This window comes from Rhipicephalus sanguineus, chromosome 10 (genome assembly GCF_013339695.2).
Source record: "Rhipicephalus sanguineus isolate Rsan-2018 chromosome 10, BIME_Rsan_1.4, whole genome shotgun sequence".
In the NCBI taxonomy this organism is placed as follows: Eukaryota; Metazoa; Arthropoda; class Arachnida; order Ixodida; family Ixodidae; genus Rhipicephalus; species Rhipicephalus sanguineus.
The window spans coordinates 17,903,190-17,918,806 of NC_051185.1; the positions used below are offsets into that span (position 1 = coordinate 17,903,190).

At 48.3% G+C, this 15,617-nt stretch overlaps 1 protein-coding gene across 1 annotated transcript in view; it reads right to left on the reverse strand.

Annotated features, from left to right (window-relative positions):
• Window positions 1–2,182: 2,182 nt before the first annotated feature.
• The window catches only part of LOC119372376 (uncharacterized), a 25,714-nt gene continuing 12,279 nt past the window's right edge, over window positions 2,183–15,617 (reverse strand). The window contains exons 2-5 of the mRNA XM_049419884.1: window positions 11,297–11,430; window positions 8,792–8,878; window positions 6,079–6,414; window positions 2,183–2,247 (exon numbers count right to left, since the gene is read on the reverse strand). Coding sequence (XP_049275841.1) covers window positions 2,183–2,247; window positions 6,079–6,414; window positions 8,792–8,878; window positions 11,297–11,430 — 622 coding nt within the window. The remainder of the gene's footprint in view (window positions 2,248–6,078; window positions 6,415–8,791; window positions 8,879–11,296; window positions 11,431–15,617) is intronic.

Consider the following 15,617-nt stretch of genomic DNA (forward strand, 5'->3'; position numbering starts at 1 on the left):
CGAAAAATCTTGCACAGTGCAGCTTTTATTCGAAACTATTTCCAGTGGTCGGGAATAAACAGCGTGTGATTATATCCATATTATCTTACACAATAAAAAATTGCAACGTTTCCGTGATTTATTCATCTAAAAGGAGCTTAATGATGCCTTAATAGTCTCGTTATTGAGAACAACTGAATAGACACAGCGTGACGAAGCTAGCGTCATGGACGCCAAATTGAATGTGGCCTCCAAGATGGTGCAAAACGCCAAAGTCTCGAAGGTCATATTTTGTGTCGCAGCAAACTTGTTACACAGACAGCCCAAACCTCGGTTAGTGTAACCGCGGTTCGCTTATGTTACAGTATACTTCTCGGTCTTCTTCCTTCAAGCAAAACGCATCGTGTGCCAACTGAAATGCACGGTACAAGCTCAGCTTTGTAATACTCCAAAAACGAAACCAAAAGTATCCGTTGCGTCAACAGCCAGTAATGACGTGTTCCGTGGTTTGACAGTCCTCGTGAAAATACACTTGTGCGTCATTAGTCATTTCAAGATAATTTGAAGGCCACGATTGTCATATATTAGGGTACCTATATGTTTTTATTGCCTCAAAGATTGAGTCACCTCCGAGATGTATCACGCTAGGCAGTGGCCTCCAAGATTTGCAATGTTCAGAGTTTCCGGATACTACGAGGAGTGTCGCCACGGAAGCTCCATTCGTAGAACTCGATCCGTTGGGAAGCCAAGTGGCGCGTTGTTTGAGCGCGCCGCTCGCGCCCCAAATCGTCAGTCGTAGTTGTAGGGATCGTAGTAGTAGCAGTAAACTTCATTTTGAAGCATGATCACGTGCACTGAACGCATCCACCCTTGCGGTACACTGTAGCGAACTTTGTGGTTGTGCATGAGCTGCCGAGCCGCCCAGTTGGTTGCGACGAGCTCCATGTCGTGTCGTTTGGCGCAGTTCGTTTTGCATGCGAAAGCATATCTTAGCGTACGCCTCACCCTTCCCCTTTCTTTATTCAATCTAAATGCAGTCATGCTCGCGCACGCAATAAATTTTTTTTATTCTATTTCGCAGTCACGATTATAATTTTTCGCCTGGAACCTTGGTGCTTATAATAGGGGTGAAGTTTCTCATTGATACCCCTGACGTCAATACTGCCGGTGACTTTATACCGCTCTTTTTTTTTTGCATTTATTAACACCATTTCATATCGTACCTCCAATCTGTAAGGCACCTCTTATCCCGCCCCCCACTTTCCTTTTTTTTCCTCCCATTCGAATCAGTGTTTTACGAGTTGCATCAGGTACAGTCGCGCTCAATATGACTTGCAACACGGGAGCGCGTGGCCTCATGAGTTCAAAGATTGCGCATGGTCTCAACTTGTTTTCATTTCAGCAACTAAATGATATTTTCTTATTTGGAATCATCCCCGAGTGCGAGAACAGCGTTTAGTTATGAAAATATGGGCTAGTGGAAGCCTGAGTAGTCTTTAAACGCGTGAGGCCACGCGCTCCCGTGTTGCAAGTCATATTGAGCGCGACTGTACGTCGCCAACATTTGTCATCGCAAGAATGGGAAGTGAGATGCATGCTGAATGAAAACATCACAATCAATTGCTCGTGCCAGGCCCGTAGCCAGGAATTTTTTTCAGGGGAGGGGGGGCACTTGCTGAAAATCTCGACTATTTGAGAAAAACACCTATTTTTATTATTTTTGGTAAAAACACGTACTTCATCAAACACGTACTTCACCAAGAGGGAAGGGGCTAGCCCCCCCCCCCCCCTTCCTGGCTACGGGCCTGGTTCGTGCCTGCATGGTTCGTGCATGTGATTCTCTTGCTATACGAAGACAACAAACCACGCTGGTCCTGTTTTGAATTTTTTGTTGTGCCCTCGTGGAAGTCTAGCTTCTTGGCGCATACAATTATTAAGCCAACAGCACTTAAATAAACTAATAAGAATGAGACAAAAATACTTTCTGTCGGTACTCCTTTAAAGAAAAAGCGCTTCAAGACGTCCCCAAAAGGTCGTAGCTTGAGCCTAACGCCACGACCGTAGTGCCCACGTGAGTTCAGTACAGAATGAATGTTGTGTCTACAGAGTACGACGACAGAACAATAGAATGTCCGTTCCAGTAGAGTGCAGGTGGTGACGTCATCACTGCGTGCAGACGCAGAGACGCCTCGTGTGGTGACGTCTACTCGGTTCGGCTGTCGTCGCCGCCGGGTGTCGCTTGCTTCTTTTTGTGCGTAGACTTAGTACCTGCGTATAGACAGTCACGCGATAAAATCACGATAGTTCAATTCACACTGTTGCGCCAGATATAGACAAATACCTCTTTCAGCCACAAACAAGCCACAGACACTTGTTAAAGGGACACTAAAGGCGAACAACAATTTATGTCAGAGTGAAAGCTCAATGTATGACAAGGTCTAAAACGGCAATATTATCAACAGCAGTGCCCTACTTACCGAGAAATTAAGCTAAATGTATCACACGACGTGCGCCACGAGCGGGACATTTTGAAAATGATCCCGATGACGTGAGAGCGTCCGACTACAATTAATCACTATAGTAATCAAACTAGCTGCAATAGAAAAAGAACCTTCCGTGCCTCAAGAGACGTAATAAAATGCTGCTTGTTCGTTACCGTTTGATTCCTGGAAAAAAGAACCTCTTTGGCGTTGCCATCGCGTGGTTCAAAGCTTCCGTTTTCGCCGAACTGCGCTTCGCCCGGCGCCCCGGCGTCGCTCACGCGGTCGCGTCTCAGTGGTAGTTTCGGTATCGCGTACTGCCGCGTGTGTTTTGCACGCTCGTGAAAGCCGCTCTGACAGAAAGTTCGGCAAAATGCCGCATGCATGTGATGTTGCCGGATGCCCGAATAGTGCACGCCGCCAGTGCACGCCGCCGCGTAGCAAAGGCGGGTAACGTTGGGCACGCGCAACAGTGACGTCAGAAAGACCGCTTTCAGGCGGATGATTTGAAGTGCGCTAAGGCGATGCGGACCATTAAAACGTGATTTCATTTCGAAATAAGCACTTCCCTGGCACAAAAGTAGCACTACGAGGTTTCTAGACCGCTATTTCAACAATCAACGTCGACTTAATATTTGCCTTTAGTGTCCTTTTAAGAAGAAAGCCTTAGCACCAAATGCGAAAATTCACCGGCGACATCAACACGAGTCATGCAAAAAAAAAATCATTACGTGATGACGTCATAGATAGCCATAATTCGTGACGTCACATGACATCGTCGCTTGGTGAAAGGTGAGGCGATCACGGCGGCAGTGCAAAACCGGCCGAGATGCCGAAAGCTTGCAAGGCATCCGACCCTATAGAGGCTGAATTTGTCCCTCGTGCAAAAAAAAAAAAAATAATAATAATGTGGGGGTAACCCGTACCACCCAAAGGTACAACGGGTTTCAAACCAATGATGGATATATAAAACGGAGGGCAGTGCAAAGCTCTGTTAGGTGCATAAAGCCTTCGGACGGGGGGGGGGGGGCGATTAGTACATCGACTAAGAAAAAGATGGCTTTCGCCTTCGAGTCGTCTTAGGCGAATGCATAGGGACCGAGTGAGTATTTTGTAAAATGATGCGGCATCCACTAAAGGAATGTCCGGATGCTAAAAAAATAATGCTTGCTGCACTTTCGTGTGAGCCTCCTAAATTTTTTACTAATGAAGTTTTGATTGGTTGAGCGTATACTTAGCCACGTCATGTTTTTGCACACAATTTTCTTAACGCCTGGCTCAAACAACGAGCACGCACTTATTGAATGGCTGCACGAAAATTACGTGGAAGAAAAATACGTATCGCCGAGAAAAAGAATAGCACGCGGGCAATCGCCCGGCTCGGCGCCCGATGCAAGATGTGCTGCAAGATCATTGCCGGTTAGCGGTGTCATCGTTCCGGCAGTCTGTCGCGCATATATCGCGCGTTTTCTTTCTTTTTTAAATGCGAATGCATTTCTTAGTCGGGCTATATCAGGCGTCCGGCGTTGTCCGCACGCCGGCAGGTGTTATCTCTCCGCTCTCACTCCCTCTCCCATACCAACAGCTGCGGGCGCGCGCGCTTATCCTCGCCCCTAGTAACCGGAGCATGTGGTGCGAGAGAGTGTAGGAGAGGGTAGGTGCAGTGCTTCGCCGCTCCTTCTCTCGCCGTTCGATCTCTCTCCTCCCTGCGCCCCACTCTCCCGTCCGCTCGCGCCTCACTCTCGACCGTTCGCTGGCTGGGCGCCTCTCAAGAACATCCGGAAATGTGTGCTCGAGACGCCGCTGTGAAACGCCAACGGCGACCACAAGGCTGAGATTATGGCCGTCAGGTACAATGACAACACAAATGGGTGCTGATGAATGTGTAAATAAATGGTTACGGTACAAATACTCGCCTCGTCATTAATTTACGCCATTAAAATTACTACGCCGTGTGCTCTCGGCGCAAGAAATGCATTAGCATTTCCTCACGATTCCCTTCGGGGAGGTGGGGGCATTTTTTTCTTTTTTTGCGGCGCTGCATTATCAACAGCGCTTCTGATTGCCAAAACAGTTGTGGTAGTCTTGGCGATAAAACGAGGAACGAAAGTGCAGGGTAGGTGCATCATTAGGGTCGTGCATGCTCAGATGTGGTCCATTTCAAACCATGTGTTATCTGTCGATGTCACTCGCGCAGGCCCCTGCGCGAGGCTTCGGCGTTCTAGACAAGTCGGTTGACCTCTGTATCCGCCGAGGTCTCTCTTACGCTAAAATGCTAAATGCTAAACCCTAAGGGGCCCCTAAACCACCTACGATAATTTTTTAGCATTTGAAGTAAACGCTCGCATCGAGTTCAGAATGCCGTCACGATGGGCAATGCCAAACGCGGCAGCGCTGCGAGCGGCGGGCGCACCGAAAATTCAAAGAAATAATCCCTTCTCCACTCCGGGCCTTTCGATAATCCCCAGCGTTAGCCATGACGTCAACATTCGCGTCTGGTCATGTCATCCACAAAAACAACCTGTCTGTTTGCTCGCAGATACATGCGTTCACCGCTCTTCCTCCTTGCGCGGGGAGGGGGAGCCCTAGGCCAGAACGAGAGACGAGCCGATGAACGGAGTTCAGCGGAGGAAAGAGCGAAACGAGCGAGGGCCTCTTTTGGATCATCAAACGCGTGTAACTCCGCTATAACGACACCGTTTCGAAAAAAAAAAAATTCGCGGCTGCGTGTTTGTTGAAGACTCGTGTAAACCCTTGCAATTTTTTAACAATATCGCGGGAGCGCTGAGCGCAGGATATGGCAGCGTCTAATATTCTCGAAAGGTAACGAGATCTGCCGATGATGCGCAAGCGCACAAATCACACTGAACTGCGAGCGCCCTCTTCCACGCTGTTTACTTTAACACATCTTTAAGTCATCTTTAAGTAAACAATTGACGAAACACATCGGAGAAGGGGTCAAGAGTATGCGCATGCGCGCTATGCGTAGCCAAGTGTGTACAACGAAGCCCATTGGAGAAATGGTCAAGAGTATGCGCGCTATGCGCAGCCTGGTACAATTGTCCTCGGCTCTGCTGTTCTGGTATAGGCGCATTCGATACCCGTGCTTTCTGCTGCATTATCAGTCCCTTTGTTTTCTGTTTTTTGTGAATGCCATACACATCCACCTGGAAAGCGTGAGCGTCGAGGAGGCCAAGAGACACGCCCACTGATGTCACTCTTTTTGGGCATCAGCGTAGCAGAAGGCGCTCGCAGTTCAGTGTGCTTTGTGCGTTTGCGCACCGTCGGCAGATATCGCTACCTGTAGACGATATTAGACGCTACCATATCCCGCGCTCGGCGCTCCCGCGATACCGTTAAAAAATTGCAAGGGTGTACAACTGGAATGCTCCATCTAAATTTCGACCTCTAGGTGGTTTAGGGGACCTTTAAAACCACTTACTCACTGATACATGAGGAGTGTGTTGGGGGGCTAGTTGGTAAGACATATTATGTAAACTTAAACTGCGCTTAGGACGAGACACCAGAATAGAAGCAGACAGCACGTCGTCCTGTCTGTTTCTACTCTGGTGTCTCGTCCTAAGAGCAGTTTAAGTTTACACAAAACACTGATACATGCCATGTTGTATCTTGCCATCGTGCGCAGGTCGGGCAGGTTTTCGGGTGCGCTTGCGTGGAGTCGCATTGGGTGCGGGCTGCGAGCCGGATTCTTTATCGTCCTCTCGGTCAGCATCCGGTCCGCCATGCGGTTGTTCCCTCTTCTCCGAGCTGTCATCGGACGAAACGGTGGGCACTTCCGGGGGCGCGGTAGTGGCCATTGTGGTCGTGGTCGTGGCGGCCCGTTGGCTCACGGTGACCTTTCCGCCGCGACGCCTCTTGCGTGCCTTGGGTGGTGTACGCTTTGCGCTCGGGTTCACGTCCGTGTCCGTCGCGGGCTCGTTACTGGTGGTTATAGCTGCGCGATGAGACCCGCGTTAACCTTAAGCAGCCTCATATTATGATGCCACGCGTGATTACATCGCTTCTGCATTCGACGGTCGGTCATTCTCAGCGAGGTTATGAGGGTGATGACGACGGTGATCATAGGCGTACGCAGGGGTCCCCATAAGGGGGACAAAGATGAAGCCCCACTGGAACATTGCGGTAGATTTTAGTATCGTGGTAACAAAGCGTGCAGCTTCCCAGGGCATTCGAATTTTTTTCAGTGTCGCCCACGAGACCCCGACGTGTAACATTGGAGTGCATTGTTGTTAGAACAGAACATAGATTAGCCAAGATAAGCCAAGATAAGACAATACAAGCCAAGATTGGCCAATGCGGGTCTTATGTGAGTAAAAATGCGACAGACTCCACACAAATTATGCACTTAAAAAGAAAACGATAAATTTTGTGTAATATATTTAGTCCTGATTATAATTTATCGGATAACACTATATGTCCTAATTTACATAATTATAGCTTGGGATTTTTTTATGCTGACTGATACAAGTGGTCCAAAGAAATTCCGGTTTACTTTCTCTAAGAGCACATCCTTGCAATTTTTTAAGGATATCACACGAGCGTCGACCCCAGGATACGGCAGCTTCTAATATCGGCAAGTAGTAACGAGGTCAGCGATACGACGATCAGCGTCGCGCCGACTTTCTGAACGTGCGATCGCACGGATAAGGATGGTAGTGTGTGTGCATCTCTAAGCAAATAGCGCATAGCAGAGGGCGCTCGCACACGAGTGTGCTCTCTGCGCTTGCGCATCATGTAGGAGATCTCGTGACTTCTCGCCTATATTAGGCGCTACCGTGTCCAGGGGCCAACGTTCGCGCGATATTAGATTCTCCTAGCAAGTTACGGAAATACGTTACGCAAATACGGTAATGCAGTACGGTAACGCTCCTCCTTTCCCGCTGGTTGTGCTTAACCCACTCCCAGTTCCAGTGACAGTGCGCTCCCTGAACGTCAGGTTCTTCGTTAACAATGCGTAGGCTGACAGGCAACAATGAGGCGTGACAACACCGCAGTAATTTTTGAAGAAGCTTTTGTGGTGTTGGGGTGCCTTCACCGGCAAAAGCACAACGAGCGGGAAAGGAGGAGCGCTACCGTACGGCCTTACCGTATTTGCGTACCGTACTTCCGTAACTTGCTAAAAGACTCTATTACCACGATAGCGTTAAAGAGCCCGTTTCGCAGAAATTCTGGTATCCGTGTCGTTAGTTGCGAGCGAAAATTCGAGATAGATGCGAACAAATACCAAAAATATTCGGTACGAGTGGAAATCGAACCCAAGCCTTCTGCGTAGCAGGTAGGTGTTCTACCACAAAGCCATGCCAGTACTTGAAAACTGTTTCGAAAAAAAAAAAAAACCAACTCATTTACGAATGTCAAGTCGTGCGAGGGAGTGTCCTCGTGGCATAAGCGTAGAATCGCGCGAGTCATCAAAACATGTGTATTGCGCAACGAGTGGGTGTTTTAAAGGCCCAGCCATTAGAAAGAGCAAAGGCAAATTTAATCATCATAAGCAGCACCAACATGAACACAGTGTGCAGCCGCACGGGTGCGCGCGTTGCCTTACGGACGCGTACCGGGTACTTCGTCAATATCCAAATGGAAGAATTACGGCGTAGTAGACACGTAACCACTGTATACTTGCAGAAGATATTTTATAGGGATAAGGATGTAGATGCGGTCACTGACCAAGGCAAGGTGAAAAACACAGAGACGTTTCGGGCAGGGGCGTAGCGAGGGGGGGGGGGGTTGTTGGGGGGGTTCAACCCCCCCCCCCCCCGAATTTTTTTAGTTTTGCTTGCGTATATATACACGCGCACATACAAACGCACGCACGAACATACATAAAGTGTGGTTGAACCCCCCCCCCCCCGAAAAAAATTTCTGGCTACGCCCCTGGTTTCGGGAGCCATTCGGGTTACTTGTTCACACTAAGTGGGTTAGTGTGAAAAAGGAACCCGTATGGGTCCCGAAACGTCTCTGTGTTCTTCACCTTCACTTGGTCAGTGACCGCATCTACATCCTCATCATGATACCTGACCAGACGAACTTTCGTCGAACTCTTGACTACATTCTATAAGATAGTTTGAAACGGCCAATTTTACGCGCACAGACGTTTCTTTCCTTGCGATGACGGTTGAGGCATCCACCGAGAGACGAAGCCAAGCTAGCGGTTGAGAAGGCAATGCGAACGGGGCCCGATTACGCTATCGCGTAAGACGAAGCTCAAGCGTACTCAAAGTTTTTGTTAAAAAGTTGCAAAGGTGTACTTAGCGCTAAAAGAAAAGAAAAAAAAAGAGAGAAAATATTGTGACGATGTTTTTTCGTCTTACGTCTGGCGTAGATGTAGTTATCTTCTTCGCGGGTGAGGCGACGTTCTTCGGCTGTCGGCCACGGGTTTTCCGTTTCATCGAGTCCCGCTAAAAAAAAGAAAAAAAGAAAAGAAAAGAAAAGTGGTGACAGAGAATCGAGGCTGCAGTTAACAACGGAAGGTCAGAGCTTTCCCAACCGGAAGCCTGAAATGCGGGGTCACGTGATATGAGCCGCAACGTCACATGTGAGGTATAACCACCGCCGTATTTACAGCTTGAACGAAATGGATAAGTACTGCTTGGCGATGTACAAGTATCATTATTAATTGTTGGGGTTTAACGTCCCAAAACCACGACATGATTATGAGGGACGCCGTAGTGGAGGGCTCTGGAAATTTCGACCGTCTAGGGTTCTTTAAAGTGCACCTAAATATTAGTACATGGGCCTCGAGCATTTTCGCCTGCATCGAAAATGCGGCCGCCGCGACTGGGATTCGATCCCGCGACCTTCGAGTCCGCAGTCGAGCGCCATAACCACTAGACGACCGCGGCGGGTTGATGCACAAGTACTGCTATTTTGCTAGTGTCATTGGTTGACCGTTGACCCGAGTCACTGGGAGCATAGGCGTGCGCAGGATTCCCCATTACGGGGGGGGGGGGGGGGCAAAGGTTCATCGCAGCGCCCCCCCACCCTACTAAGTCAATGTATGGGGCAGATTTTGCGCCCCCCCCTCCTCTTAGGTGACTAGAAGGGTCAATGTACAGGGCATATTTTGCGCCCCCCCTCTTAGGTGATTAGGGGGGGCGGCCCCCCCTGCCCCCCCCCCCTGTGCGCACGCTTATGACAGGGGTCCAGTAACCCCCGCCATGGCGCTTTGCCACCGACATATGACGTTTCCGCTCAGGGCACCTGAATCCGAGTGTTCAGGTGCAAACAGACTAATAATAATAATAATAATAATAATAATAATAATAATAATAATAATAATAATAATAATAATAATAATAATTGTTATGCGGTGCATAATAAACATACGCGGTGCATTGTTTCCACAACAAAAAATTGTTGAGAGTCAGCGCTGTGTGCGTTCCCTTTCTCTGTGTCCTGTGGCTTTTCGCACTGTTTTTTTTTTAATCATAGGAGTCCCAAAACCTCGATATGATTATGAGGCATGCCGTAGTGGAGGGCTCGGGAAATTTCGACCACCTGGGGTTCTTTTACGTGCACCTAAATCTAAGCACACGGGCCTCTATAGCATCTTGCCTCCATCGAAACGCGGCCGCCGCGGCCGGCATTCGATCCCGCGACCGTCGTGTCAGCAGTCGAGTACCATAACCACTAGACCACCGCCGCGGGTCACTGTAAATAGGCTGTCCACCTGACATTTCCTGTGTTTTTTTCCGCAGAAACCTCCTACGAATAAATCCGCACGGATTTCCGTGTAACTTTGTCTGACAAACAGGTCGATGATATTCTTTTTCAATTCATGCAACTTCCTCCACATCGCGAAATAAAGTTCTCTCTCTCTCTCTCTCTCTCTCTCCACATTGCGGTATTGTGCAGAGACGGCTTGCCAGCCCTCTGGTTTGCACTCTATGTACAGTACTCTCGGATTGAAATAGGACAATTTAGGGCTAATTAATGCACATGTTTTCGTTTCTACCGTCTTCAGTTTGGGTTATATCGGCGTGATTTCGACTCGAACGCGTATATCAGAGCCAACGTTATTTTTAGAGACTACATTCGTCACGACATGACATGGTTATCTCGAGCAATTGCGCATGCAAGTCGTTATAATAAAAAAATTTAAATGCGTGAGTACTGTACTTAGAGCAGTTTCGTGCAAGGCTGGAATTCGAAACTATATGCATACCCTCCATACCCTTGTCTTCGTGTTTGTATTTTTTTGTGTAAGTTTGTCATTTCATTTTTAAGGATGATAGTCTTTCTTGGGATACTTGAACTCAGAAATTTTGGTCTGTCTGTCTGTCTGTCTGCCTGTCACACGATTCTGCTACCCGGCCAAAGTGTAAGCACTTGCAGAACGCCCAGTCATCTCGAAATGGTAGCTGCGTTCATACTTGTGGACATTTTCGATAAAAAAGCAAATATTACGCATATCTGAGGCGCAACATCGATACGTAAGTATTCGGTGGTGTATTCTTTTACTAGAAAATACATATATACGAAATTCTAAAGACCCTAGTGTTTCCTAGGCTGCGCTGAAAATGCGACGCTATGCACGAAAAAACACCCGAGCGGATGAGCCGCAGATGAGACCAGGACTCGTGTAGAACGGCCGGCAGAAGACTATCGTCTTTCGACGACATTTGCAGCGAAGCACGTTTTAAAAAAAAATTTACCAATTAAAAAAAAAAATTCGCTGTTCGTAACAACTTTGCAAATTACCATCAGAATTTTTGTAACAAAGTTTGCCTGATGAGTATTTTGTACCTTCCACTCTGTAACGGCCCACTTCAGGGCTAACAGTATCAGTAAATGAAATAAATGAAGATGATACGCACTCGCCCCGGCTGCTCCTCGTTCCTGGCTGCTGCCCGAAGAGACGATGATGAACGCTGTGACGGCCAGCGTTGCAGCGGCCAACAGCCCGAAGTACAGCAGCCGCTTGCGATGTGCTCCGTCCACCGAACTCAGCCTGGAAAGGAGGGGCGCGCAGAGGAGTGGGTTCTTCGCGTGGCTTACACACCGATCTAAGCGCTCTACGTGAAGCGTGCAGTTTTCTTTATTATGGCGAAAGCCTTACATGCCTCATCAAACGCGAAAATTGACCGACGTCTCGCGTCGGCGGCGTCAACATGGCCGGCACAATTTTCGCCTGCCCCACTTTGCCTTCCCAAGAGCGAACATAGACAAAACACGACGCATAAGTTTCCCGCCTCCGGATGGTGAACTCGGGATTAATTGGGGGGCACCGAATTAATTTTGACACCTGGGCGGTTCTTTTTTTTTTGCGCCAAAATTTCAGCAACGCCGGTGTTTTTTTGCCCTCAGCCCCCAACGAAATGTGGCCGGGAATCGAACCCGCACCCTCGAGCTCAGATTCACGACACCTTACGTGATAAGTTACCACGGCGGTTTTGCGCATGCACTTTTTGTCATATGGAACGAGGTGTTGGAAAAACGCTGCCCTTTCGTGAGACCGAAAGAAAACCAGACCGAACTAACAGCGCATGCGCATGCTCCAACTAGTTTTCAGTGTATGGACAGTAAATTGGTTTAGTTGGATTACGTTCGTGGCAAAGCGCCAAATTACGACACAAGGAAGACGCAGTGAGGACGACACAGGCGCTGCAGTCGCCCGCCAGATGCTGCTTGCACATGCGCAGTTGTCTCCGATCATCGGCCCCGTAGAGCAGGGGAGCTGGGCGGAATCATGCATGCGCTGACGCCTAATAACGGTAGCCAGCAAAATAACAGAGGAGGCGTTGCGGTAGCGGATCGCCAATCGCAGATCACGATTTGTACAGACGACACCCTGACAAGCACACTTCACTGCATACATAGGCTTCATGCGGCGAAGGTTACCGCGCAGTGGTGGTATAAGCTTCATTTATAAGAGATGTGAACAAAAACACAAAACGACTTTTCGGTATTTTCGTTCTGTATTTCGCCGCTGTTTACACCTGCGTTATGCGATCTCAGATGGCTGAGATATCACGCAAAGCCTCATATAGCAGAAAAGGTTACCGGAATCGCGCTTCGCTGCATCAATGGTCAGTGTGCGGTGAAGCCAATCTCGAACTCGATGTACGCGTTTTATATAAAATGGGGAATATTTCTTTAGCATTCATAGCTAACTGCGCCAGACAAAAAAGGTTTCATTTGTTGTTTCTTGAGCGTAATGTTATTCTACGAGTGAGGAAACGAAAAGCTTTTGATAAGTCGGAAATAGAAAGGGGATGAGTGGGGGGCTTTTCTTTTTACACTTCGAACACCGAAGTCTTACCTGGAGCGAAATTAAAAACGGATCCTCTTTATCCGGCAGTTATTAAAATATGAACGACGCGTGGTCGCTATCAGCAGCCTGTCCCCCGAGTCTCAGCCGGGGGCGTAGTGAGGAATCTTTTTGGGGGGTTATGTTCTGCGTGTGTTTGTACGTGTGCGCTTATGTAAACACATGCAAAATTTAAAGTGTTCAAAATGAAGCAGCCAGATTCGTAAGTAACAAATATAATTCATTTGCTAGTATTAGAGAAATGAAACAAACATTGGGCTGGGAACCATTAATCGCAAGAAGGCAGAGACCGCGGTTAAAGTTTCTTCAAAGTATTTACTATAACACAAATGTCATTAATCCCCATGAATATTTCTTAGCACCGACGTACGTCTCGGTTCGTCGAGATAGATAGTTCACGAAGAATATTAGAATACTTGTACAAAACGCACTCTTTTGGTGGTTTTGGAGGTGTTTGAACTCCCCAAACGACCCCCGTTAGCCACGCCGCTAGTCTCGGCAAATCTGGCTGCACATTCACTATGTTACAGCGCGACGAAGACGACGGAAAAGCCAAGGAGCACAAACGACTGGACCCTGGCTTTTCCGCAGTGTGAGTCGCGCTTTAACAGAATCAACCAGCACACACTAGCCCAGTTCACTGCACTGGCCGCTGAGTAGCCTCAGGCAACGCCATCTAGGTCGTTGCATCAGGCGTAGCACTTACCCCGTGGTTCCAAGTCGGCTCTCTGGAAACGCGAAGCACGTACGTTGTATTAACACGTAGCTATCACATTGCTAAAACAGCGTGGCACGAAAAAATATAGAACGCAGGTGACTGAGCGCCGACGAGAGGCGATAACGTTTAATTGGGAGTTAACGCTGAAGTACAGCAGAAGCGGCGCAAGGACCTCTCCCTCTTTTTTTTTTATTTTCGAGATGGGCAGCTACCATTGGCGTGCGCAAGGGAGAGGTCATGGAGGAAGGGGGGGGGGGGTGGCGGTGGGGGGGGGGGGAAGTGCCTTACGTTAGGACCTCAGTGGGAGAGGGTAGGGAAGAGCGAGGTAGGGGGTGCTGCGGTAAAGTTACCCCCCCCCCCCTTACCCCAATGGAAAACCCTGCGCACGCCTAAGGCAGATACCACAGCTGCCCCTGCTGTTATGACGATAACGTTTTTTTAATTATTACTTCTCATGCCGATGACTGAGTAGCTTGCCCGTTTTTTTTTATCTTTCTCTCTTTTTCTTCGTCCCCGATGCTGAGTTGAACCTCTGTACTTCAATTACCCACGTCGCCACAAGCGTTAGAGTGGGGGAGGGTACACACAAAAAAGACACGATGATACAGTGTCGGCCACGCAACTAATCAACGACAGTCACTAATTAATCACACAAGCCTACATATAACTGAAAAAAAAAAAACTGACACATCAATTCTAACGCAGAAAGGAAAACATCATTAGACACAATGGAGACGTGTTTGAAGGCGATCGGTTCCATTCAATATGAGCTCTGAACTTTAATCACGCAATAAATGGATTTTTTGTTGGAGGTCCTAATTCAGTTTCTAATTATGCGACCTTTTTTGCGTACGTTGCCACCGCGCGCTCAATTTATTTTTACGTGTGATTGGGCTTCAGCCACGAAACTGGTAGCATCGTTCGGCGCAGGCCGCGCCACCATATTTGGGAAGCTTCGCGGTTGTTTCAGACTTCTGTTACGATTACGCTCGGGACGCGGCTAGTCTAGCTTGTTCGGGAGCTATAACGCCGATCACTGATGTATAAAGGCCTGAACACACGTACGCGTTTAAGCGTGTCAGTGCGTGACCTTCTGACGCGGCGCCGCGCCGTCTCCCCATGGGGAGAGAGGGCGCGCGGCTACGCGAAGCTGCGCGCCCTCTCCCTCTCCATAGGAAGAGGGCTTGGCGCCGCGTCAGAAGGTCACGCGCTGCAACGCGTACGTGTGTTCGGGCCTTTAAAAGCAGACGCGTCGCACGTACGAGCAGATTATTCGACGACGCACGACTGTATGTGCGCATACATCGTTGCAGTCCGAGTGTGATTTTTTTGGGAGCACAAGTTCACCCAATAAACAGTTTCGTCTTTACCGGCTTAAGTATTTGCTTTCTTCACCGTCACGACCACGTCACGACCACGTGATTCCCATTGTTTAAGTAACGCGATTCTGCTTTTTTAAACATGAGTGGAAAGACCCAAGCTGTTTCTCACCGGAGAGCCCTTCCTTGGAACTGGCGCTGCCGCTGCCAACTTCGGTGGAAGACTTCGACTCTGACAAAGAAAAATCAAGGCACGGGAATTTAGAGCACATGGTTGATCTGGGTGAAGATACTTATACCGATAAAGCGGCGATAAAGTGTGCGTGTGCACTTCCACGTGCGAGTGTTTACTAACTAAAGAAAACAAAAAGTTGGCATTTCCTCTAGGTGAAGTTTGAATTTTGACGGTAGCGCGTCTGGTCGGTATGATACACGGTGCAGGTAAAAAACTAGAGGCACTGCGCCGACCAAAGTATAGTGTTTAATAAACACACGCAAAATGACGTTTCGGCTCCCACACAGACGCTTTGTTCACAAGTAAAGTCTGTTTTAAATAAAAGTCTTCCCTTTAGCTAATACTGAGGAGAGCACAGCCGAATGCGTTATGTTTTCACGAAATACTCGTTAAATTAATCTGAATTTCTCAGTGATTGCATTATGCCCCACCTCTGAAGCTTTCTGTACCTCAGCCGCTGTTGTAATACCTCCAAGACCGGCCCACCTTTGACAAACAAAAATATCTGGGATTGTAAGTTCCAAACCGACTACATGATTAAGAGGGACGCCGTAGTGGAGGGCCCCGAAAACTTCGACCATCTGATGTTCTTTAA